The sequence below is a fragment of the Argiope bruennichi genome, chromosome X2, assembly GCF_947563725.1.
Source record: "Argiope bruennichi chromosome X2, qqArgBrue1.1, whole genome shotgun sequence".
NCBI lineage: Eukaryota > Metazoa > Arthropoda > Arachnida > Araneae > Araneidae > Argiope > Argiope bruennichi.
The window spans coordinates 15,707,600-15,734,690 of NC_079163.1; the positions used below are offsets into that span (position 1 = coordinate 15,707,600).

Here is a 27,091-nt window from a genome sequence, read left to right on the forward strand (position 1 = left end):
TATTTAGAGATTTTTATACAATTTTATTTCAAAAGGAATGATGAAGATGATACTCTGTCTACAATGGAACACACCGGGTTCGATGATTTTTCAAAACTTAGAACTTTTGAAAATTTGAAGATTTGGTCTACTGAAACTTGTATCACTCCGTAGCTTATTATAATAAGCTGTGGAGTAATCCTTTTGGTTATTAGACCAGAGGGTGAGCCGATTAAAGAAAACGTCGAATCAGTGCAGGTTCATTAAAAAATGCTTTTTAATAGCAAAACCTATGCTTATTGCACAAAATACATTAACCTATACCATATATAAAAAATATTTCAACATCTGTCCTGAAGTCTTTTGTTTGTGACTCATCTACTGGCAGTGACATGCAATGACTTGCTTTCCACTTCACGCTCTCAACTCACACTTCTCCAACGGTAGACTACTGGAGGAACTGGCTTGTACAGTGACCACTGTCGTGTTTTAAATTATAAAAATTATAACAAAACTTATTTCAAATACCCTTGACTGGAACAAAACTGTATTGACTTTTCTGAGTGCTGATAGCATTCCATTCTTTCAGCTGTCTTCTTTGAGTTTTATTTATTTTATAATTCATATTTAACCACTTAAGCCAAATGATTATACATATATATGCAATGATATTTTTAAATCTATTTAAATCCTAATTAATTTCTTAATCTTTTTATCTTAATTTAGCCTATATTAACTTCATCCTAAATGTTCTCTTATTTCCATATTCAATTCCATCTTTTTTATTTAATTAATCCTACATGCAGAGCCAGCCTTCTCTATGAAGGGGTTCGAGTGCAAGAAACCATTTAGGGCCCTAAATATTTTACAAAGTAAAAAAAAAAAAAAAAAAATACGGATACATATTATTATTGCATGTTTATTTAACGCGTGATTTTATTTTTGCTAATGATTATTTCAGGAAAATTACAATTTTTTGCAGTTTCTTTTTCGATCCTAGTATAGCAAGTACATTTAAGTGTTATGCACACATGCTTGTCCGATGACAATTCTTTATTAATTTTAATTTGCTGAAAGAGTGCTCAACCTTCATTACAGTAACTGGCAATGTAAAGAAAAGTTTTAACACAATTAATACATTTAGAAATAATTCATTATAATTATTAATTAGTATATATTGCAATATGTGTTGAACGTTATTTACATCCCGTTCATTTGAAATCTAATCCCCTAGCAAACCAATTTCTTGGGTTAAGTTTTCATTTACATCGTTGTTACAATACTTAACAAAGTTTTGGGGACATTTTTCTAATTCATCTTTTTCTGATGTTTTTATATCAGTGATTAATTCGAAATACTTTTAAACCTATCTTCTCTCTGTACAATAACAGTATCAGTTATAGATTAAAAAATAACATCTAAATTCTTCAACCGAGCTTTCTATAATTTCATCTTCCTGTTTCGAAATATGATTTTTCTCTTTTTCGAATTCGTTTTTCAGAAAAATGTTCTGAAAGATTCAAATTACGTGCTATCATTTTTGCTTAGTCTAAAATTTTGAATATCAGTTTTAATTTTATTGAATAAATTAAAAGTCCGGTCTAGAACAATTGTTTCTACTTGAAATAGTTTATTGATAGTTCTAATTTTAGAAAATATTGTAAACCATACTATTAAACATAAAATAAGTGTCATTTCTTGTATTTAATCCAACTAGACTTTTTTAATCCAAATTAGACTTTTTGCCTTCAGATACCACTATATTATTGTTATTTGCATCAATAAATTCTTCAAGGGAATTGCCAGTTGGTTCAAACTGTATATACATTGTTTTAACCGTATTTAATTTGACTTCACAACGAGCGTCGCATAACGGTTTAAGAGTAATGTTTAAAAATGCTTTTGTAGCATTTCCCATCTTTTTGTAGATGCAGAAAATAACCAATATAAAAGTTGCAATATCCAAAAAGAAAACTACAATATATACTGCTGAAAGCGGCATCACAAATTAATAAATTAAAAGAGTGACATAGACAAGGCACATAAATTGCATGTGGGTTTAGAGCAATTATTCTAGATAGTACACCTTTATATTTCCCTTTCATGTTGCTACCGTTATCTTATGCCTGTCCACTACAATCCATAATATCTAAATCAAGCTCACTTAATATTTCTAATAGAGCTTTTGCTAGTTTTTCTCCAGTCATATCCGTATCCGTTACTTCAATAAACCTTATAAATGACTCGTTTATACTTAATCTTTTCTCTTCAAAATTTATATACCTAATAAAGACTGAAGTTTGTTTTTTAAGGGAAATATTAAAAGTAGAATCGATTTGGATACTGTAATAAGTGGCTGCTTTTATATCATCTTTAATTTTTAAAAAAAAAACTTCATTTCCTAACGCAAAAAGAATTTGTTCTTGTGATGTATGTGCTAAATTATGCACAATTTTATTTTTGGAATTTTTTATTCTGTTTATATGATACATAAGAACCAAGTCGTATTTACTTAATAATTCGATTAAACTTTAAAAATTTCCATTATTAGGCGTTCCTATTATTTCATGGTTTCCTCGAAGTGGAAGATTATTACATGCTAAAAATAAAATCACATCTACAATTCTTTAAAATAGTAATTTAAGTCTTTCCGTTTCCTTATTTATATTAACTTGATTTGTTTTATCAATATTAGAACTTAAGTTCAGTCGTTTCAGTAATTCTTTCAGAGCAATAAATGAATTAAGTTACTAACAGAAAGCTCATGATCTCGAATTACAGTTAATAATCCTCACCAGGTATTATAGACACCTATAAATCGTGCAGTTTTTCATTTCCTCTGGAAAATAATGAACAGCAAAAACAAAATACCGAGTCTTGCGTTTTTGAATTCATCAACCAAATTTGAAGCTGCATTTCACCATTTGGCACTTTTTTTTTATAAAAAAAGTAGTAAATAGTGGAAAATGATCTACCTTCAGCATTCCGAGCAAAAACTACTTTGTGTTTTACAGGTCTGTTTTTAACACAGAACATTTTTAACTTATCAGTTATAATGCTTGGTCATAAGTCTGAATCACTTATATGCACTTGATCACATTTGTTATTGTCGTTTTTTTCCTGATTCAATCATATTTGTATAAACATATGGCTCTTCAAAGATTTTTACACTTTAATTGCAAGATTGTGAGGAACGTTTTTCGCCAGTTGAAGCTTGAATTGTTGGTTCTTAATTCGAAGAACTTTCATTGCTAGAATTGCTTCGTAAACAAGAAAAGAGATCTACTCATGACTTTTGAAATTTGGCTTTTCTTCTTTTCTGCTAATTTTCTTTTTTAAAACCGAGTTTTGACTTCCAGAGGTATACTTCCTTGCATTGGCATGGTTAAATCTAACAATATAAAGCATTTTATAACGTGAATTATCAAAGTAATATATGCTGTTTAACCTAGTAGGTAAGGTAAATAACTTTATTATATGTTTATAATATGTTGCACACTTGCTCTATATATCTGTAAACTTTGTATATTTCAAAACATCCAGATTAATCCAGATAAATTTCTTCCTATCTTTTTTCTATTCCTCTAATATCATTCAGAACATTATTTTTGTTCTTGATCTTGTTGGTGCCCCTCAATCGCGGGGCCGGTGCATAGAATCGCCGCACCCCCCAGATGGCCGGCCCTGCCTACATGAGCTCTAAAATTGCTGCAATCGACAAGCTCCCACAATCAGAGTGAAGGGATAAAAATCTGCCAGTCTAAACAAATTCTTTTAAAATATACCTATTTTCCCCTTACCTAATTCGACACGTGTAAAGAAATCCCTATCAGAATCTCATTGTATACAATCATTAGGGATAAATATTTCGGTCTTCTTTTTTTCTTGTATCGCTGGTAAACGGACATCAGTTTTGTCCGCGCTTCTTGTACATAAATTATGCCTGCCGTGATGGAATAAAAGCGAAGTTTAAAAATTGAAAGTGTCTTCTCTCTTCGTCTTCAAATATATAAAACTGCAAGAAGAGAGCGCATATCTTCCATTTTTCAAATATCAAGATCTTTCGGAAACACTTTTGCTTTTCAATTCAGAATGCATCATATATCAGCATAACCACAGAAGGTATTTAATTTTAGAATATTTTTGGAAACTATAACATGCAGCCCTGAAAAGAACTATTTCATAAACAAACTAACAAAGCAATAAACTACCGAAAACTATGTTTCTGAAAATGAAGGCATGAATGTTAGAAAGTATATATATTTTTAATTAATAACCAAAACAATAGATATATAATGCTAATGAATCTCTGGTTAAATATTTGTAAAAAAAATTCACATCATATCGAAAAGTGAAAAGCTACAGATTAAGTTCCACGAAGACACCATGCGCCATAGAAGCTTCGCATCGTGTTTCTGGACCCCTCCTCCAACAATAACAACGATAATAACAAACGAAAAACAACGATTTAAAGTAAGTACATGTAATATTAGTATTGCTGTAGTATGCACTATAATCTATAATTTACTGTAGTCTGTCGGTATTTTAAGTTTTGTCTTTTATAATTAATTTTTTTCTTAATTAATATTATATGATTTTTGACATAATGCAGATAAGTTTTAACAAGGAAACTGTAACCAAGTACTAATTTTTAATGAAAGTTGCATTTCTAAATAAATTTTCTTGATATTTTCTACAGTTCTAAATTTTGTTTTAAATTTTTTGTAATAACTTCTAAAAAATAAAAACTCTTGAAAGTGTAAGGTTAAAATAAGAATACATATCAGTACGTTATATTTGTATTTTTTTATGAAACAAAACATTTTATGGCACAGTATTTTAATTTATATTTATTCTTATTTATTTACAAATTTTATGCAGATGGAAGAAAATTTCCGTGTTGGAAAACTTTTCGAATTCCTCTTCTAACATCATTGTTATTGCACTCTTCAATATAAACTACGTGATTGAAAAGTTAAGGCAGAAGAAACTTATCTTAAGTTGATGCATTACTGTTCATGCATAGCAAAAGAAAATCAGAATTGGACTATGCTCCACAAGTTTACTTTTTCTCTGAAAGAAGGCATATGATTTTTCCTGCGTTTCCAATGAAGATAAAACTCTTTAGAGAAAAATTGCTTTAGATTCTTGATGGATTTAAATAATATATGCAAATTTAAATTAATCAGGAACCTCTGAGCAACCCATAGTTTTTTAACTGCAATTCTTTGAATTGTATTTTAGAAAATCACCGATGCACCTTTTTGTGACCTTCAAACAAAAACAACAAAAAAAAAGAACAAATAATAATAAAGAATCCTAAGAAACCAAATTCAATCATTTCTAAAAGTTTTTTAAGTAGTAATTTAAACTAGTTGATGGACATTAAGAGAATAAAAGTAAATTTCCATACTTTAAATAATTTCCATAATTTAAAATCATGACTTTTATAAGTTTTTTTTTTTTTTTTTTTTACTTCATGCATTGGAGAAAATACAAGTGATGAATTCAAAGAAAGTCAACCAATAAGATTATCAATTCCCGATTGAAAAATCTGCCAGTATCAAGAAAATTTTAATTTGATGATTACAATAACCTCATAAAAATATATAACAAAATGAGTTTTTGTTTTTGAAGATTTTTTTTTGTTTTATAATAGTTTTGTATAAACAGAAATACTATCTTTAAAAAAAAAAAAAAAAAAAAAAAAAACATTGAAATAAAAAGCATACAAGACTTTTTTTTTTATTATTTTAGAAATATGAGTTTAATGAGAACACATACATTTTGAATATACAATGACTTGCTGAACATATACTTTTCATTGTTTAGTAAAGCTGACAGCATTTTGTTGGACAAAAGATTGACTAATGTATAAAGAAGTAATATATAATTGCATATATAGTAATTAATATAATTACAGATAAATCCTGACTAGCAAGCAAACAGTAAAATTATGACATCTAGCACTATACAAAATAAAGCAAGTAAGAATAATTATATATTCTTAGAGCATTTTTTACTTGATCCTTTCAGAATTAAGGCTGCATATTATGCATTTCAGGATTGCTATTTAAAGAGTTGTTGGACTCAATAAACGTTATATAAAGTTAATTAATTTTTTTTTCAAAAAATTATTCAACAAGGTTGTTCTCACCTGAGAAAAAAAAATAGACTAAAAGCAATTTTTAAAATGATTACTTAATAATTAATAGTTACTTAAATAATGCTTGATAAATACATTTTCAACAAAATACATTGAAAAAATTTGCCTAATTGAATAAACATAAGCTCCGTTCAAAACTCATGTTATTGTTAATATTAGAAGAAATCTTCAGTTGCTACTTAATTTGTTTAGCATAAAGAAATTTTTCACTAAAAAATAACATACAAAAAAAATTTAGTTGCAATCTTAAAACAAACTAGTAATTATTACAAGAACAATATAGCATGATGAATCCTTAAGTGTATTAGTTTTAAGGAAAACTAAAATGTTTGATAGAGTAAAAATTGAACTGTAATAATTTCCTTGATTTTTCAAGTGTTTTCTACAATCAAACTACAACAAATATATTAAACAAAATGGATGGTACAAAATTATGATAATCATATTCACAGTCAACAATAAATATCTAAAAAGATATAAAAAAGAAACATTTCTAATTTTTAATATTCATACTGCATGTTTTAAAACACATTTCAAGTGTTTTAGAAGTAATAAAATCAACATAAAACTATATTTCTATAAAACAATATATTTTGTCACTTGAGTATCCATTCAGGAGTGCTGAAAAATCAGCTTCAACATATTATTGAGAATTTTCTAATTACTGTAAATAGTTCTAACAAAAATGAAAACAATCCATGTTTAAAATTAAAATCGAAAGAGCTGCATTTCCATTCATAATCTCAAACTACAGGCGAAAATGGATAAAAAGAGCTGCCACTTAAATCATAAGATTTGCCATAATGCATCATCCATGTTAACAGACTTCATGGCAATACAGTTAGAGGAACTTTTATGCAAGTCCTAAGCTTATTTTCAGAAAAGCAAAACAGCCTCCTACTTGAAGTCTTATAGCATCTGCTTTTAAATTCCCTGAATATCACAAAACTTTCAGCATTTAATGTATTCATAAAATTCTTATGAAACATTACATATGTGCTAAATTTTCAAAGCAAATCATGCTTTGTGTAATACAAAATCAATTATTTTAAATAGAAACACCAATTAGTACAATGTCAACAAATACTGTGTCATAAAAAAAATCCAGCATCAAATAAAAAACAAATGAAAGTATTTAAGCATAAAAAGATTACTCATTTTATATTTAAAACCTAATTTAAAAATTTAGCTGCACTTATAATTTTGATTTGTTAATCTTCTAATAATTCTCAATTACTTAAGTACTTATTTATTTCATACATATTCTTTTCCCTCTTTAAATGATCACTATAATAAAATTTGGCTTTAAAAGTTTATTTAAAATAATTTGTAATAAATTCTTAGAAAAATACATAGACCAAAATGTTTTAATTTAGATATTTTTAACAAGCATATGTAAAACACTACAATTTACAATAAATATAAATGAAGAGAAATACATAAAAAGGCAAGTCACATTAATCAAAATTCTCCCAATATGTAAAATACTCTTACTTTTGTAATTAATCTTAAAATATACAACTCTAAAAGATTCATACATAGAATTGCATTATTTTGATGCAGATTTAAAAACAAAGGCAAATATTTTATTTTACACACTAAATGCATTAAAAATCTTTTTATAAAGAGAGGAAAATATGAGCAAAAGATGATATCCAAACACACAAAAAAGTTCTTTATATGAAAATGCAAAGATGCACAATGAAATGATAAAAAGTTTTTAATATGCAGTAGTTTCATTTTCTAAATTTTATAATGATTATTCTTTCTCCATGTGTATAGAAAGAAAGATAACAGCAGTTGTTTTCCTAATTTGCTTCTCTCTTGAGATAAAGAATATGCAGCTTTTTCTTTAAAAACATGAGACTTAAAAGAATATATCACAGAATTTTCTAAGACTTACAGGGAAAAAATAATCATCTAAAAAAATAAAAATAAAGGGAACAAATAAAGAAAAAAAAAGGGGGGGGGAGATTTTTAATTTAATTTCACATACATCTTATTTGTTTGCAGAATAATTCCAATTCTAAATTTCATAGATAAATTATTGATATTGCATATTATGTACAAATAGGGTAAAATAATGAACTGAAACACAAGCTTTCTATTAGTTTGGAACCTTACACAAAATTCAAATTTTACTTTTCATTATGCTAATATTTTGGATAGAAAAATAGTTTTTATCAACAGAAGAAATTCCAGGCAATTTTTGAGAGAAAATGTAATATGGATTTAGCAAATTTTTCCAGAACAAAATAGCCTGCTCCTGTGCATAAATTTAGCATAAAATTAAAATATGATGAAACACTAATTACTTCAGAATTCAAGTAGAAGTCAGAAAATGTCAGTCGTTCTTCAAAAAGCTAAAATAAGAACACAGTGAAATGCAAATCTTAGATAACAGAGAGCATTGCCTTCGTAACAAGAAACACCGAGATAAAACAAATGTAAAAATAAATTACAATATTAAAAGTTAATTGGACTTTACAGCTAACAAATCCATGATTTAAAAAAATAAATACACAAAATATGCTTTAAATGTATTCAATTAAAGCAAAAATAAAACTGTTTTCAAATAGCATTAAAATCATAAAACTCTACATTGAAAGACTAATTTCATGGTTGAGAAATATATTTGCATTCAGAAATTTCAAATTTTAATTAATATAAAAAAAAAACCTATACTTGATGCTGCATTGAGTAGCATCAGATTCATACCAAGATGCAATACATAATAATTAAAATGCATTGCATTCCCATGGCTTCTTTTGACAAGAACTTCCTTAAGAGTATATATGGAAAATACTGATTCAACATAATACATGTATAAAATTAGAGTATTTAATTTGTGTAGTTGGGATTATCTTTTACTCTGCACATTAGTAAGTATCGAAGAATAATTGAAAGCAATGCATAAAAAATATTATCACATAAATAACATGCAAGATAAAAAACACCCATTAATGATAAATGATATGAGGATAAAACATGATTTAATAGACAAGTATATCTATAAGCACTTGCCAATAAAGCATATCTATGAATAAAATTCTTTTTTTTATAATTATCCATATCAAACTTTGGTGAAATCAACTAGTCTAGCAAAATTAATTTTATATAGTCATTTAATAAAAAGTATCATGTTATCTAAACTTAGAATTTAGAGACGTTTAGTACCCTGGAAAGCTCAGTAACCTTTATTCTTGAAAAACAATTTAAACATGCTACTTTTAATAAAAACATAAATGCTGCCAAAATCGAGAAGTGAACACATTATATAAAGAATAGCTTTAAAAATTTCAATACAATGAGCCATTACTTCCTAGTTTTCAAAAATGAGAGGCGATAGATTCATTTATTTAATGAGCCACAAATATTACATGAATATGCACAGTTACAATCTTTACAAAATATTTGAAAGATATTCAGTATTGAGCTGCTTGCTACAGTTTGTAGCTATATGAAATAAAATTGTAAGCTTGGTAGTTTCTTAGTAATTTTGGAAGAATTTTTAACAGTGAAAGGCATCGGAATGCATTTGAAGAAGGCTGCAATTTTGCTTATTGCTTGCATATAAATATTTGGATTGAAAATGAAAAAAAATTATAAGTATTAAATCTCACCCCTCAAGCATTTCCAGAAGTTTTACACAGAAGATAACTTCTTACACAAAGACATTTATGCACTGCACATAGTCAAAACAATCACTGGCAAGAATGAAAAAAGAGTATAAAAACTTGCATATTATTTGGGCATTCATATTGCTACTAGTTATTCTAAGACATGAGATTTACATATCAAGCAAGAGTAATTCTTGAAAGTAATCAATATTTTTTTCATAACTTTCTTGGATTTACAACTTTCTTTCAAAAAGTGAACGAATTTTAACTACTTCATATCAATAACTTAAATAATTTATAATGCATAATTAATGCACTGATGTATTGCCTTTGGAACTACATTCACAGTAATAATTCAGTGAGCAATAAAAATTAAGTATTTTGGAAGACTTGTATGATGCCTGCAGTAACAAAGTAGGGCATTCTTACATCTTACTGTAAAACACTTCATGAGAGAGCACCCAAAAGTGTTTAAATGCTGTTTTCAAGGGATCACTCAAATTTCATTCATTCAATATATTTTTTATTGCAAAGTCAAAAATTGCATAGTAAGCATCAAAGCCAGACTTAAAAAAACAATCAAGACTGATTCTTGAAATGAAGGAATTTTCAATAAATTAATTCATTTTTCCCACTTTGCTTTGCTACAATACATTTATAAGGATCAAAGACATATTTTACAGCTTTTACTACTACTTTACTTTATACATAGTTCATAGTATAAATATATTTTAAAAGACATGTTCCCCACAACATTTTAACAGCAAATGTGTATGCAATTAATCTGTATGGAAAATATTGAATTAAATTAAGCAAAGAAAATTGTGATTTCAGTATGCAATTAAAATAATATTTAGAAATGCAAAGTCGTGAATATAAAATACAAGAAAATAACCTCTTTTGGAACATTCAATTGCATCTCACAAATAAAAGCAAGACATAAAAGTACAATACTTCATTTGCAAATCAATACTAAGAGAAATTTAAAACTTTTCTTTAAATTTAACACACCAAAATACTGGAAGTAAAGCACAAAAAAAAAAAAAAAAAAAAAAAAAATCAATCACAATGAAGAGTTTCAAAAAGATTTCTAAAATTGTCCCATTCGATTCCAAATGCCTTTTTGTTAATAATAATAGATTTCAGACATATTTTAGTCAATACCACACAAATAATAAAATAATTTCACATATAAGATGATTTTAAATAAAATATGAAAAAATAAAGCTATATAAAACAGAAAAATAATTAAAAACCAACAAAAAAGTTGCCTCGAGTAAATGTTAGCAGTGGCATTTTTCTTTTTGCAAATTCAAAGAATGAAAAATACAATGATTCAGAAAGCCAAGGTGGTAGAAACATTTGGAACATGTAATTAATCAATCTACCATATGATATCCTTTCAAAGGACTTTTCTAAAAGGTTTAATAAGGTATAATTTTTCCCCATCAGGGCCAGTATATATAGGAGCTCTTTTGTAGTGCTCTACAAGTTCATCTAATGAATTAAACCGTCGCTGGCCAATACAGTAAACACCATCCTCCATATGGACTCTGAAGTGTTTATTTCTTGTAGGTGCTTTAAGAGAAACCGAGAAATCCCCAGCCTACAATACAAAATAAAAAGGCATTTTAGATTTTGATAAGTACCAACACATATTTAAGTATAAAACAGAAAAAAAATTATGTAATAGTTTATGTATAAATAAGCAACTACTAAACTTGCCTAAAACTTGAAACACAATTAAACATCTAAAGACAAATTTAATAAGAAATTCAAAAAACAAAACTGAATAAGAATTCATATAATAAAACATTTAAAGAAAGTCTGTTGGATAAATAAATCAACAAATAATAAACATGAAAAAATGCATGTTCTGCTGATTTAGAACTGTGGCTTTCTTAAATAATTCTCATTTCTAACAATGCCAAGCCTCAAATATTCTCCAATAATAATTCTATTTCAAATATAATCTCAACATTTATAATAAAGTGGCAATCTGATATAACACTTTTGCTATTGTAAAATTAAGACTTTCTCTTATAAACATTCTTTCCAAAGAATTAAAATTAAATTTATAACATTTCTTCAACAAAATATTTAATGTTTTCTTTTTTTAAAAAAAAATTAAATAAAAAAAACAGTTTATATGCAAATTTCAACAAGTACAAATACAGTTAAATTTAAAGAAAAAAACATTTTAGTTTTTATAGATTAAATTAAAGTACAAATCAAAGTTTATTTTAATAGTCAAGGGGGAAAAAAGTAGCCTTAAGAATAATGATTATGAAAAATATATCATAGGACAATTTCTACACAACAGCAATATAATGCATTTTATATATTGCAGTGTAAATTTTTACTACTGTGGTGAAACTGAATTATAATATTTTAAAATTTTAGATCTCCTATTCAGGGTTAAAATTTGGTATGTAAAGAGTGGCAGGTCTCTCTTTAACTGAAGTTAAGAAAATGGCTCAAATAAAAGAAGCAGCCATAAAAAATAATAATAACTGTATATTACTGAACATTTTATTTGCAATAGTATAAATTTTTATTGAAAATATTACTTTTTTAGTAAATTAAAATGAAAAAGCAAAATAAAACAAGCTAGTTAGAATTATGTAATGCAACATATCAAAAGATAAAATTAAAAGTCTGGGAACATTTGTCTTTAGTAATGGAGTTGAAATTATTTCTAAAGTAGGAAACCAATAAAAGTAAAAAATAACCATCATTACACATATTCAAGGTAGTTTCATTTTGGTACCAGGTTTACTATTTGTCAATTCACTAGAAGACAAAAAGCTCTTCTACTTTGAAATTAATAATTTTAGATCATCAGCTTAATACTTAAGTATACATCAGTAAAGACTAGTTTTAATAAGCAAGATACTTTCATAAAATTGATTTATCAAACAAACACAGTAGTTTTTCATGTGACAATCACTTTTTGATGAAGCATATTTTTAAGAAAATAAAAAAATTCTGAATATAAAATAATTATTTAATTAAAAAAAAACAACATTATTTTATATGCATAACATTATTGTGCACATATTGATACAGTCACCTTTAGCTACAGCAATATTCTGATTAGAGTGCAGGTGGGGAGAAAGTAATAAATTAGCATTTTTGAGGTTAGAATGCTTTATTTGGAATTTGTAAAATATTTGGAGGGTGACAGAAAAATATATTCTCCTCAGCATACCAATTCAGAAAAATTAGCTGAATTTGAAAACAAGAAATTAAATTAACAACAGAAATAAGATAAACCAGCATGGAAATGGGAAACAAAAATTTATGTTATTTAACATGTTAATAAAATTTAACATAGGTCAATATATATTTAATTTTTACTTTTAAATATCGAAATTCTATCCAACAGTGTAGATTCATTAATTATATTTAATGTTCTGAATAGCACAGCATTGACCTGACATCGCACAATTTATAAATGTTTTAAGTAATGTAAAGTATTTACTTGAAAAGCAAAGGATATTTGTATATACATGTGCAATAATAAGCTTGATAAAAGATAATGCAAGGATTAAAAACCTAAGTGCTTAAAATTTAACAACTTTTAATAAAGAGACTTGTAAAAAATTGTTTCATACAAGTACTAAAAAGTCAACTCACATTTGTTTCACTATCTCGAATCACAAAATCACCATCTTCAGCAAATTCATTGAGCATCCTGTCACAGTCGCTGCGAGTAATACTTCCTATGTACCAGGGTCTATCACAACTACCTTTGTTCCGTTGTTTTACTATAGGAGAGCCTCCACTGGCCCCTAAAGGAGATTTTGAATGTTCATGTTGGGCACCATTGACAGCAATACCAACACCTGGACTCTCATCTGATTTTGATGGAACAGCATCAGAATCACTAGAATCAGTTACTGATCGACCAGGTGAAACAATCTGCAGATAATTTTTTGGTACCAAACCAATTTGTCCTATATTATTCCTTGCCCTCCACCAATCAGGATCATTCAATGGACGTTCTACAACTTCTAGCTGCTCTCCTTTCTGAAAACTGAGTTCTTCATCGCTCTGAGAATTAAATGTATAGAGGGCAACAACTACATCATTTCCTTGAAGAACATTCTGATATGTCACAGTGACTGGCTCTTCTTCTTGGGGTAAATTACATGATATCTCTGGCACATCTTTGGGCTCTTCTTGAACATAGTTAGAAGGAAACCAACCAATTTGGTTATTACTTTCACCTTTCCACCAACCATCACTAGATTTTTCCATTACTACAACTCTTGTCCCTTTGACAAGTGAAATTTCATCTGCTTGTTGGGCTTCATAATTATATTTTACCACAGCTGTTGTATTCAAACAAATTTTATTGGCTGGAGTAGTTACACGAGGGGATACACCTTTCAAATCATTTTCTTTCGAAGCTACTCGAGAAGATGGGGAGGAAACCTTAGGTTCACTTTTTTTACGAACACGCTTACGTATGCTGTCAAATATGGAAGGTTTCTCCCTTTTCACATAATTAGAAGGAACAAACCCTGCTTGATTTCTGGAATTTTGAACTTTCCACCAATGTTTACTGTCATCAAGTAGTATAAGTCGCTCGTTTTTCTTTATATCTAGTTCTTGACTACCTTGTGCCTCATAATCATATTTGGCAACCACATATACTTCTTCTACAGACTTACCTACAAAGAAATATTATGCCATTCATTATTGAAAAAAACATATAAAGTAAATTTAAGTATTAATTTCGCACAAAAATTTCAAAATCTTATAAAAACTTATTGATAATAATTTTCATTACCAATATGAAGCAAAAATTCTTTTACAATTACCCAAACAACTCATTTCACAGATTTCTTGTGAAAAATTTCCAGATAAATGCTGAAATGCAACTCTTAATATGGCTTCAGGAAACAAAACATAAGAGAACAGAAAGCTAAAACAGAAAACTAAAAGAATCATATTCATTCTCATGCACACTAAATCATTAAAGAGTTCAATTATTTAATGAAAGTTTTTATTTAATAATCCCAACCCATATAAAATTTTGATTAGCTATTTTCAAAATGATTTAATAATGAAAAAACAAATTTCTAAAAAAGAAAAAGATATTTAAATGCTTATTTTTTTTAAAAAAAATTAATATAATACTCAATTACAAAGTACCTAACCCAAAAATTATAACAAATAAATGCTGTAACAGATCAAATAATTACTTACTAAATCAATTATTTTAAGAATCCATCATTATTTTTTAGTAACGCAAAATGCTTTGAAATGTAGGTGATGGCTTAAGATGAAGCTTTAATTCACATGCATATTAATTTTTTTTTATCATTCAAAAATATTATTAAAAAAAATAATAAAAGAAAATATAAGAAATTATAAAAGAAAAGAAAAATTAAGAAAACACGCAACAATGGATACAATTAAGCCACAATATTCAATCATATTTTTATGTCTGATTTGAAATTAAAGAAGTTAAACAAAACTTATGTTTCAATTTTCTCTATAATAAAATGCACTGAAAGTTTATTTTTTATAAGGCTATTAAATCAATTTTAATCTTTCATTTTACAGTATTAAAATAAAAAATACAGTTAATTGAATAAATCCACATTAAACTTACAGAAACTCATGTAAGCTATAGAAGCAAGATATTTTTCATGCTAAAGAGTTTTAATTTTTAATGAAATCTATTACTTATAATTTAGAGCAATTTTTAAACATTGCATTATTTATAAATCTTAGAATAAAAACTGTATTTATAATTTAGAGCAATTTTTAAAACAAATTATTTATAGTCTTATTTTATTTTATCAGCCAAAACAACTTTAAGAATATACTCAAGCTTAAAAACTATAAGAGATTAATAACAAATATAAAATAAATGTTGATTAAAATTATTTTACTCTCAATTTATCCCCTTAGAAAGAAATAAAAGTAGAATATAATGAAAAATTAAATAAAAGTCAATTATCACACTTTACTGTATTACTGATATTTCTGGGTCAATGCAACTTTTTGTAGAATACAATAATATGTATAATACAAAGAGCAATGTGGGAAAACCTGCTACATGAACTTTCACTGTTGTAACAGTTATTATGAGATAGTATCAGCAAATAAGGAACATCAGTAGATAAGATTTATTTATCAAGAAAAGCCATAGTAAATAGTGTAATTAGTGAACAATCCACTGGTGAAATATAGCTTATTCATTATACAAGAATTCTGTCATGACACAACAGTATCAATGCAAATGGATTTCAATTTTCTAAACTTAAAATGACAAATATTTACTGTACCCTTGCTTAAATCTAAGATATTTAAAATGTTCAATTATTTAGAAATTACAATCAAATTGTGATGGGAGGGACCTTTATACTCACATAGCATAGTTTATTTAACAAATTACATAAGTTTCTGCATAAATATGTAACAAAGCAAGAGTTCTCTAATGATAACCACCAATCAGACATTTATGAAAATTATAATTTTTTAAAATATAAAACTAAGAAAAATTAGAAGGTATAGAATAATATCAAGTAATATTGTTTACTTTAAAGAACCATATTTTTGATAATGTTATTATAAGAATCTCACAAGTAATAATTCTAAAAGCCATATTTCAAGGTAAATTAGTAGAAGTAAAGTAAATCTCTGAATTCTCATAGTTATGATAATCTTATGTATTATAGATAATGGAAGACTAGAATTCTGTTGCAATTATAAAAAATACTTTGTTTGAAAAAGGATTTCTTAATATTACATTTGCAATAAAAAAAACAAATATAGATGGATACTATTCCATAGCATACAAAATCTGTTCATTGGTAGGATTTTTAAAAAAATTTTGAAACTGCAAGTATATGCTTTTTTTGCATTACCTTGAATCATTAATTAGAAATTGACATAAAAATGAAAATTGTATTTTTACATGAAATGCAATTCTTAATACAATTTAAAAATTATGTTATTGATGGCACATTCAATCATTGGTAAAATTTAACTGATATTTAAAAAGAATACTAGTACTAATAAGCCAAAATAATATTAAAACAGTAGAATTATATTAAACAGTTTTATAGTAAAATATCATAATATTATTAATTAATACTACGACAATTTTGATATTGAATAATATTTCATTGTACATATACATTTTTTGCTTCTGAAACTGCACCATTTATTTATAAAAAATATTAAAGGCTATTTAAATACAAAACATACCATCTTCATCTAGAGTTGAAGATGAACAATTTAAACCTACTACATCAATTAGATTTTAAAATGAGTAATTATCAAATAATACATTGTTCTTTTGACTGGAAAATAACCGATCACTCTGAATCGGTTATAAAAATGACAAGCGACAACAAAATTTACATTGATAAACAAAGCATTTTGTCCGCTAGGAAATGCTTCCAATATTGTATATATAAATTACACCGACTGATATAAGAATCATACACATTTCAAATAATGTGATTGTGAATTAGAAACGACAACCGGGTTCCAGACAAACAAAGCCAAATTACTGAATTTAGAATTAACAAACAAAAAACAAGCCAGTGAAAGAATTGAGAAAGCTAAAATAACTCTTAGATATGGACATGTTAGATGTTAATTGTATGATTTCACACAAAAGAAATAAGATAAATTCTATAATTTGATCTGTCATTCAAAGCACTTACCCCCTTTCACATTTGACATATTGAAAGTTCGGGATCGTTATGAAAACATTAATTTAATAATAAGATGAAGAAATAGTTATCAGATGCTAAATGTCAGTCGCCAAGTGCACGTAATAAACAAAAACGCTTAGATTTCGCTTAAAAATGCGATTTCTTGAACCTCCACCATCGCTTTAGTCTCTTAATAATTGAAGTTACAGTGCTTAAAAAGAGACACTGTGGGAGGTTTTCACTTTTCCTTTTATGAAGTCGCTTGATCGTCAAGTAAGATCAAATAAATTTTTTGTTTGCTATGAATCAAAAATAATCAGTAAACATCTGTTTACAGGTATTTAATTTTTAGGCAGTTATATAGCAATAAATTAACAATAAAACTTTATCTTTCTCTAATTTTATTACTTTTGACTTCGAAACTGTTAAAACGTTTTTTATTTCAATCGTTAGATGGAGCTCTTTTCTTCATTCGATTCAAACTGGACCATTTTGGTAACACCGTTTTGATTTTTTATACACATGTATTAAATTATTTAGTAATTGAATAGCTGCTGAAATTTTTCATAAATAAAAGAGAAAATAGCCATGTCAGTAATTTAATTAATTACCATCTCATGAGGTAGTGGATGTAAATGATAGGCAATGGATCTTTAAAGTAATGATTAAGAGCCAATAAAGCACTAAAGTATGCCACATTATTTCAAAATTTCTCGACTTCTTTATGTAGTACGCTGTTTAATCAATAATTCATTCCATTTTTTATAAGCAGACATGACTAAATCGAGTGGCAAAATTTTGTAAAATATTTCGGGCAATATTGAATGATATTGTGAATGCCAAAAAATACCAAATGAAGTAAAAAGAATATTTTCAGTATTTAATTTTATACAAGAGAGACTGTAATTTTTAATTCATTTTATTTGAGATTTTATTTAAAAAAATTCATTGGAACAGTTTTTCAATTCAAAACCGAAAGCTGTATAACATTTTGCAACACTGCGCACACTATTCCAAATCCTCCATAGAATAGTGCTGACCAAAATTATAAATAGATATTGGGTACTCTATAAAAAACAACGATGATCGAAGTTGTGAAAAAAATATTGTAAATTCCGTATTTAACAGTATGATACAGCATTTTATTCATGTTCTTATGCGTTTTACTTGAAGCAAGTAAACAAATATATGCATGTACATACACTGGTTTTGATTCTTTCTGTTTCTTTTTTTTTTAAAGTTAACCGGTTATTAGCAAAATTTCTCAGATTGTCCTCCATTTTTAAATCAAAAGTAAGATATTTTAATGTTAATTTGAAAAACTAATTAGACATAGTTATAAACACGAGTCCTTTAAAGAAATTATCTCTGGACTGTTATCATGTGTATAGAACAGGTTAAAATTATTATAAGCAAATTATAGAGATCCACGATGAGTAACTCGCGTTTCAGAGAGAACTCTATCTCCTCTTTATCTTATTGTTAAAATTTTAATATTCATGAAATGAAGTTAAAACAAAAAAGTGGTAAATAGTTTGGAAAAAATAATAACTTTTTAATGTTTTATATTTTTCATAGCAATTACTCTCGAACCTAACTTCTACAATTTACTTCAATATTAAATATCAGTGACGAAGAAGCAGCTTTCTATTTAATATCAAATCATATTCTTGCCTTGATACTACTAAAATATATTTTATTAAAAAAATATTCAAAATTAGATATAGAGATGCATTCTACTCCATATCCAGGCGAACTAATTAACAGATAACCAGCTTCTATCTACTCGCGCTATTGAAAAAAGTCATCTTAATCCTAAAACTAAGGAGCTAGCTAAGTACCAGAAGGTCTCAAATTAAAATTCCAAGATGAGCTACAAGAAAGATAATAAGAGAAATGATAATATAATGAGAAAAATAATAAATACTGATTAAAGAATTATCAAGAGATACATGCTTATTCTTGAAGAAAGAAAAAAAATTGACTTTTTGCCATATTAGCAGTTAGATTTAAAATTGGTAATTAAATTGTACAATACCGGGAAACTACATAATATAAAATCGGATAGTAATGAAACGCAATATTGAAGATTATAAAATAAGTCTTATATTTTACACTATTTTGGCATTGTCAACCAAAATTATATATTAATTTCTTTAAATTTTACAATTTTATGCAATACAATAGTCAACTATGGAAGTAAACCATAGAAGATTTATAATCAGGAAAAGCAAACATCATAAGGAAATAACTTTTTCCTTTTTTGTGCTACTTATTCTTAAATTAAATTAATTCATAATGCATAGGCACATCATCATCATAGACTGACTACTCCTACCCACCAGAAGGCACACAGAAAAACTCGAAAGACTGGATAGCCGCAACAGCAAAACTGGTGGGAACTGTGGTTGAATCCTAAGGGTCATCACCGGTCAAGGTACAACCCTTCCCTAAGGAAGACCGTCCCGTTATCGATGGAAGGTAGCCACCCCCACATTTTTGTATACCCGCAAGGGTGGTGAAAACCAACCAAAATACCAGAAGCTTCTTATTTCTCAATTACGAGGTGTCCCACGAGGGACTAATACATAGCTACAAATAAATTTGATATTCTGATTCAGATATCTAACTCACACGAAGATACTGTACTGGCATTACTGGATGATTAAATAAAGTAAGCAATTGCTTTTGGGCCCCCACAACTTTAAGGAGCCCCGAGCCATGGCCATTTTTACGGTAGTTTGAAAGTTACTTAATTTTATGTTTTCATTAATTTATTAAGGCTGTTCAATCGAACTTGTTCTTTTTCAAATTAGAATCAAGTTTACTTTTGGAGCATTATCTAATAATAGTCTTAATTAATTACCATTTGCAAGTCTTATATTGTGTTATTTTATAATTCTAAGCAAATGTGGTTATCTTATAATTAAAAAATATCCCATCATATTATTAAATATTATTTCAATTTAATTTTTTTTAAAAAATACTTTTCAGTCAGTTGTGTATTTTTTAGAAGGGATATACTGAAATCAACTTTATAGGAAGTGATCTAAAATTTAGTATTTTGCAATTTAATTTTGTTAAAATTTACTACTTAAAGCTACTTATATATAGATTAAAAAGTTGATAAAAAATGTTTAGTTTTGAAATTTTAGAGAGGAAAGAGAGACAGGGTCTATATTTGTAATGTATAAAGGCATCTAGAATGATTTATCCGGCCTTGTGTATAGCGCTTTGGTGCATCAAAGTAACAATGTTTTCTTGCAAATGAGGCAGCCAGATTTCCTTAAAAGTACAAAATGTCCAACAGCATTGCTACAATGTCAGCATTATATCGTACAGCATACAGAATATCGAACAACAACGATAAGATATATTATAATGTCTTGTGTTAATAGGGTTGTGCTGATGATTTAATGAGAGGATTAGATTGTTAGCTTTGTGCATACTTATTTTTTAAGACATGGCAATGAAGCTTTCCACATTTTCTGTATAAGATTTTATTAATTAGTGACAAATATGTGATGAAGTGAGAGAATAACCCAAGCTAGGAATATGTTGAATTTTCTTCTATATGTAAACAATGATACTATATTTTAACCATTTTCTTCATAATTTCAGACAGCTTCTTTATGCTTTTTCCAGATATTGGTTCAATGAAAATAGATAATTAATACATTTATATCATGCATTATTATTAAATTAACACATTATTTGAATCCGTGATAGAACTGAAATATTGTAAAATATTTGCACGACAATATTCTGTATTGTGAATACTGAGGAATGCCGGATACCGTATCAGCAACACTGAATACTACGTGAAAATATATCCAAGAGATTAAAAATTTCAAAACTATTTAAAATGTTAAAAGCGTCTTGTGTTGCACTGGAATGGGAATAAAAAAATTAAATTATTCAAAAAAAGGAAATCATTTTCTGAAAATTCAATGAAAAGTTCTCAGAGCGTAATTCAAAGTTTAAAAATAAAATAAAAATGAAATTAATCTTTGACCTTATTAATTATATATGAGTTCTGCCACCACCATTCACCGCCCAGCTTGTTTGATGAGAAAAAGCTGACATTTCTAGCCAAAAGATACATGTTTCGAAGCTTATTTTACGTTAAATAATTAACAAGAGAAACGAAAAACAACAACAAAAACAAAATTTTGATAATATACACAAATACTAAACGTTTTACCCATAAACTTAACTAGCAGTTTTTCATACTTTCAATACTGTATAGTATTATATAGTATTGAAGAATATTATACAACTATGGGATTAGAATTCCTGCTCACTCCACTTTACCAACTCCGAAGAATCACCTTGTGATTTTTTCATGATCCCAACTCCCTTTGTTCGCTTGCCATATAGTTATGCATTTCGGTTAAGCACATTGAATTATGCATTCGATTATGCATAGTTATGCACGTTGAATACATTCGTTACTAAAAGTAAATTTAAATTATTTCAAAAATGCATGGACTGCCAACATTTATTTTTCTCCAATTACTAAAGGCTATATCATCAGTTTCTTCAATTAAAATTTTCTGATAACAGAGAGATATATATGAAAATGTTAGAAGGTAAAAATTAATAATTCTAAGATGTTTAAAAATAAAAATTGAATTTACTTCTTTTTTCCTGTTTTGATAAGATGGTACACCAAAATCATTCAATATAATATTAATAGCATTGAAATAATTTTCAAGGATGGGAATATCAATAAAATTAATTTAGTCAAGTCAATCAACTTTGATGAATATATCATATCAAGAAAAGATATCAAATTATTTTTATCATATTATTTTTTATTATACTTAAGTTATAATGATAGAACATTCTACATGGTTAGAAATATTTAAAATGGGGGTGAAATTAATTGGCGAAATTCCTTTATTTTGGAAACTTCGTCCTGTAAAGCAAAACATATATACCTTTAAGTATTTTTCATACAGTTTGGGTCTTCCCATATATGATTTTTCAAAGTTTCATTTGTCCTAACATCTAATTTTCGACGATTTCAATTTTTAATCGCAACTATTTAATTTGTACTCATTTTGTTTCATATTACCCAACTTAAAAAAAAAAAAAGTGTTGTCTTAGATTTTTCCGTTGTAGTAATTATGTAAGCAATCTAAACGTGCGAGCTGTTGCTAAATGATGATTAACATATTCGGCCTGATTTTGTGTTCCATGTAAGCGTTTCGTATATATATGTAGATATTGTATAAATTTTTACAATATAATGAAAATAATTAAAACACAGTATAGTAAAAATTTTTCATTTTACACTATTTCATTATTAGAGGTAATGCTATAAAATATTATATTTGAAAATTTTACAATGTTTTTATGGAAATCCTCAAGGGGTCTATGGTGGAAGAAATCCGATAGGTTGGATCATGGAAAACGACTCTTTTTCCATGAGAAATCACAAAGCACAGTTAATAAAAACACAGTTGAAATATACAAAAGGGACAAATGAAAGGTATAAAATTAACAATACTTGAATAAATTAACATTACACAAACAGGCAGCAAATCGCTAAACAGCAAACAGTAAAAGCACAAGACGTAAACTACAGAGCTCGCTTTACGATCAACAATCCAAAAAAAAAAAAAAAAACCTGAACCGCTTTAGTCTCTCAAATTACTACATTATTTGTATCTGTTTAGCATGTTTTCTATTGTACAGTGCCATCTGTCGGTGTTTCTGGAACTTTCTTTTTGTGCAATCCGTCTTCCCATGTCTTGAATAGTACTTTCACCGATTTTTGAGCCTTTACACTGAGTAGTTCGCTGTATAGAGAGATCAGAGTAGGGGTGTTTTCATTTTGATCACCATGTATTTTGAAATATCACAGGGAAACAACAATTTTTAAAGAAATATCGGAGCTAAAAATCCACAAGGATTCTAATCTGGGGATCTTATTAAGTCAGATATCATGAAAATAACATTTGATTACACGTTCTTCTATAAAATTCCTTCAAGGTACAATTTACAAATATCTAACGCGTTCAATGTGTGGAAGAACTCTGTCCTGATTGAAAATGGTTCTGTTAGGGCACTCAAGAGGTTGCAAGGACCGGATATTATTATTTTCTATCAATAATGCATAAAGCTCTTCAGTTATGGAGCATGTCACCAGATATCTAGGCGTTGATTTTTGGAAGAAAAAAAGGATTGACCATAAATGTTGTAAGGAATCTACATTAAACCATAACCTTCTGAGGGAACCTTCTTAATGTAACTAAGGGAAATTAATCTCACTCCAGATGTGGCAGGTGTGTGCATTCCCTGAGTCATTCAGATGAAAATGTACTTCATTTGTCCATACAATATTCCAAGATCAATCCAAGTCAGCAAGAAATTTCATTCTGAATGTTGGATGTACAGGATAGTCAATTGATAAAAATTTCTAAAATGTATAAATTTACAAGAACAATATTGCATTATTTCAGAAAAATCTCATGAAAAGCACTAGGCTGTTTCAATGCGGTTGTAACGTGGTGAACATTCGTGTCGCGCATGAAGTTTAAACACCTGTCCTCTTCCACCGTGTGTGCAACATCTTCGGTGATCTCCGTAGAAACGGGCATTCTTCCCCTTGTATGATGAATACTTAAAGATCATTGTCTTTCGAATTTTCTAATCATTTTTTGTGACTCGATTGCAGAATTTTACCTCCTTGAATGTTTTTGAAAAACACCTCAAATTCTGGTGTAGAACCACCATTTTGATAAAAAAAAAAAGTTTCACCGATAAAACGCAGTTTTGTAAGTTGCAGGATATTTACTATGAAAAAAGCATGGCACTGATGAAAGATTCACTGCCTATTCTTATTTAGCAATCTTTTCATTGTGCGTGAGCCAAGAGTTCTTTGAAATTGCATGCATATTGAAGTTTTATTATAAAATACCTACTGGTGTGAATTTTGCACCTAAAGTTTTTAGCTAACTATCTTTTACGTATCTTCATTAAGAATTTGTCATTTTTTAATAATTTTTAGATGAATAGTTACTTAGATATATAACTCTGAATAGCTTAACTGTGGACACCCTATTCATATAGACATGTTTTCAAAGAATTTCGTTAGCGAAGCAAAAAAATATTATTAAAAATTTATTAAAAATCTATTTATTTTGTACTACATCATATAACAAAGTAACTTTTCTCTTGTTATTAAATGTTATTTAAAAAATATTGTCTAAGTTAAGCTGTCTCTTGCAGTCTTATTTTTTGAACAGAGAAGGTAAGTTCTGAGAAATGCTTTGCTTATATTTTACTTTTGCTTATTTATTTTTCTACTCTTATTTAAATTTTATTTTTAATTCTAACAAGTGAAAGTTTAATATGGCCACCGAGATGTTTTAATGTGGATTATATTTATCATTTAAATCTTCAAGTATTAGATTAGAATCTGAATTAAGCATATTAAGTGATGTCAATAAAAAGAAACTGATTAATGAAATGTAAAGAATTTGATAAACTCCACTGTGATTTAAAAATTTATAGTTAAATTCTTTATCAATAAGGTCTTGAGAGGAATTTTCAGGCCCAAAACTTTCACACATATTTTTTAATAAATTTAAACAATATTTACAGACCGGATTTAGCATACCAATGTTCAAAAATGCTCTACAATCTGTCCCAAAACATTCTTATAACAATATAATCTATTTCTGGATAATACGTTTCCTCTAAAATAAAATTTAAGAAATTAAGGAATTTTCATTTCATAAATTCGGAAATTTCAGGTGAAAGAAATAAAAATTGTGGGAGTACGGTAAAATTTGGATCTCATTCATCCTTCCATGAATTAAAAATTCATGTACGCAGGTATATTTGCGTGTAATCAAAATTCAATTGGCTATCAAATTATTCCAGTCGATATATCGTTAACCAAAAATACAAAATGTAGTTCAGAATTCAAAGCTAATCATAACATAGCAACACTATAATGAATATTACACGGCCGAAACTCTGTAAAATTTAGTGAGAAAGGAGAAAAATCAGCTAAAATTTATAGTAAAGAGAATCAATCAGGTCAATTTAGTATTTGGAAATCTTGTATCGTAAAGGAAATTTTCATACAAAGGAATTGAATTCAAAGAAACTTATATTAAACACTTTTATTCAATGTGAATTGTTTTATGATTGTAAAGAGAGAATTTTAGAATATCTTTTTTTCACTCACTTTCTAATGTGTAGGAGTTCTGTACTTTCGTACACTTGTGTGCATTCGTTAACAATTTATTTTAATATATTTTGAGAACGTGATTATTATTATTTAATTAAATTTTGTTTCCACGTCAGTGTCTCCTCTTGGTATGGAATTTCAGATATGTTTGGTTTCAAGACTGTATAATATCTCAATACAAATTTGCACAAACGAGTTGTTTAGATTAACCATTGAAAGAAAACGAATCGAAATGCTAAGAGATTTACTAAATAACCATAAGCGTTTCAAATATTTTAACTATAAGGGTATTTTTTCAGTACTACATATCGCATTGATGCATTGTAAGGTTAAAATAAATATACCTTCAAAGAAATTCTTATTCCATTTATTTATAAGAAATTTTTTATAATGCAATATTTTTAATTACTTTTATATCCACTATTAAATATTATTTTATTTTTATTTTCAAATTTTTGCTTCCTAAAAAATTTTTTGCGTGTAAAGGTTTGAAATCTCTTTCCTAAAACATTTGGGGCTACGCTGTTCTAAAGTCATTCTCTTCAAATCACGTGCATGAGAGAAAAATTAAAAAGGAAATTGCTACTGCAGAAGTAAATTGCTCAGCAGAAGTAAAACAGAAATGAGGAAAATTTCAGTCTTTCAAAAAGTCCTTTTTGTGAAATATGAGGTAAATTGCAGTCAATTATCAAATACAATTTGTATTAGATAATTGATAATTTTAATATCATGTGCAAATTTGTATAAATTGTTGATCAAATTTATACATTAAAAATATTTAGAGCTGCTGTTCCAAAGAACTTAAGGAAATTCATATTCTTAAATTTGCGATCTCATCGGTCGGGGTCATCAGCAGTTCTCGATCAATGACGGCCAATATTTTGGCCACTACCAGTGATAATAAAAACTCTATAGCTATATTAATTAATTTGAGTGGTAATTTTTTAATTATTCATGCAACAATTATTCAAAATGTGCTTACATTATTCAGGACACCACGTATTATAAACACGTTTTAATGAACGTAATTCCACGTTAAATGAAAATTGTGTTTAATTTTTAATACAAAGCGAACTTGCTTCGAAAAGGAAAGCTAGCTTCAATTTAAGTTTCCCAGTTTATGAATATCGTTATTTATCTAGAAAAGAATATCTACATGAAGTATATTATCAACAATATTATTGTACAAAAATGCATAAAGACATTTAACGCTTTCCGCCAAGAGTGTACACGTGTAAATGATTACTAAGTACATACCCAGTGGCGGACGGAGACAAAATATTGCCAGCAAGCAATGGGGCACCCGCACATCCATACTGCTATCATTCAATTTTTATAAATGCAGAAAAAGAACATACAAAATTTCAAAAAAAAATAAAAATAAAAATACATGCGATAAAACAAAAAAGTTCTAATATAATTTTGGCGATAA

The 27,091-nt window shown here is 27.5% G+C and overlaps 1 protein-coding gene across 2 annotated transcripts; it reads right to left on the reverse strand.

Moving 5' to 3' along the window:
* Positions 1-10,870: 10,870 nt before the first annotated feature.
* LOC129960332 (cytoplasmic protein NCK1-like) lies at positions 10,871-17,630 on the reverse strand. 2 transcript variants are annotated; one of them, XM_056073704.1, is made up of 4 exons: positions 17,460-17,630; positions 14,595-14,698; positions 13,405-14,444; positions 10,871-11,371 (listed from the first exon to the last, which is right to left on the reverse strand). In XM_056073704.1, the coding sequence occupies exons 2-4, from the start codon at positions 14,605-14,607 to the stop codon at positions 11,168-11,170; spliced, it is 1,257 nt and encodes a 418-aa protein (XP_055929679.1). In that variant the 5' UTR covers positions 14,608-14,698; positions 17,460-17,630; the 3' UTR covers positions 10,871-11,167. The 2 variants fall into 2 exon arrangements, with proteins under 2 accessions (XP_055929679.1, XP_055929678.1); XM_056073703.1 differs by lacking the exon at positions 14,595-14,698.
* Between the last annotated feature and the right edge of the window lie 9,461 nt (positions 17,631-27,091).

Coding starts and splice junctions, on each gene's coding strand:
- LOC129960332 (XM_056073703.1), bottom strand. Junction 11,372..13,404: donor TTCGAGATAGTGAAACAAAT/GTGAGTTGACTT, acceptor TTTGTATTGTAG/GCTGGGGATTTCTCGGTTTC.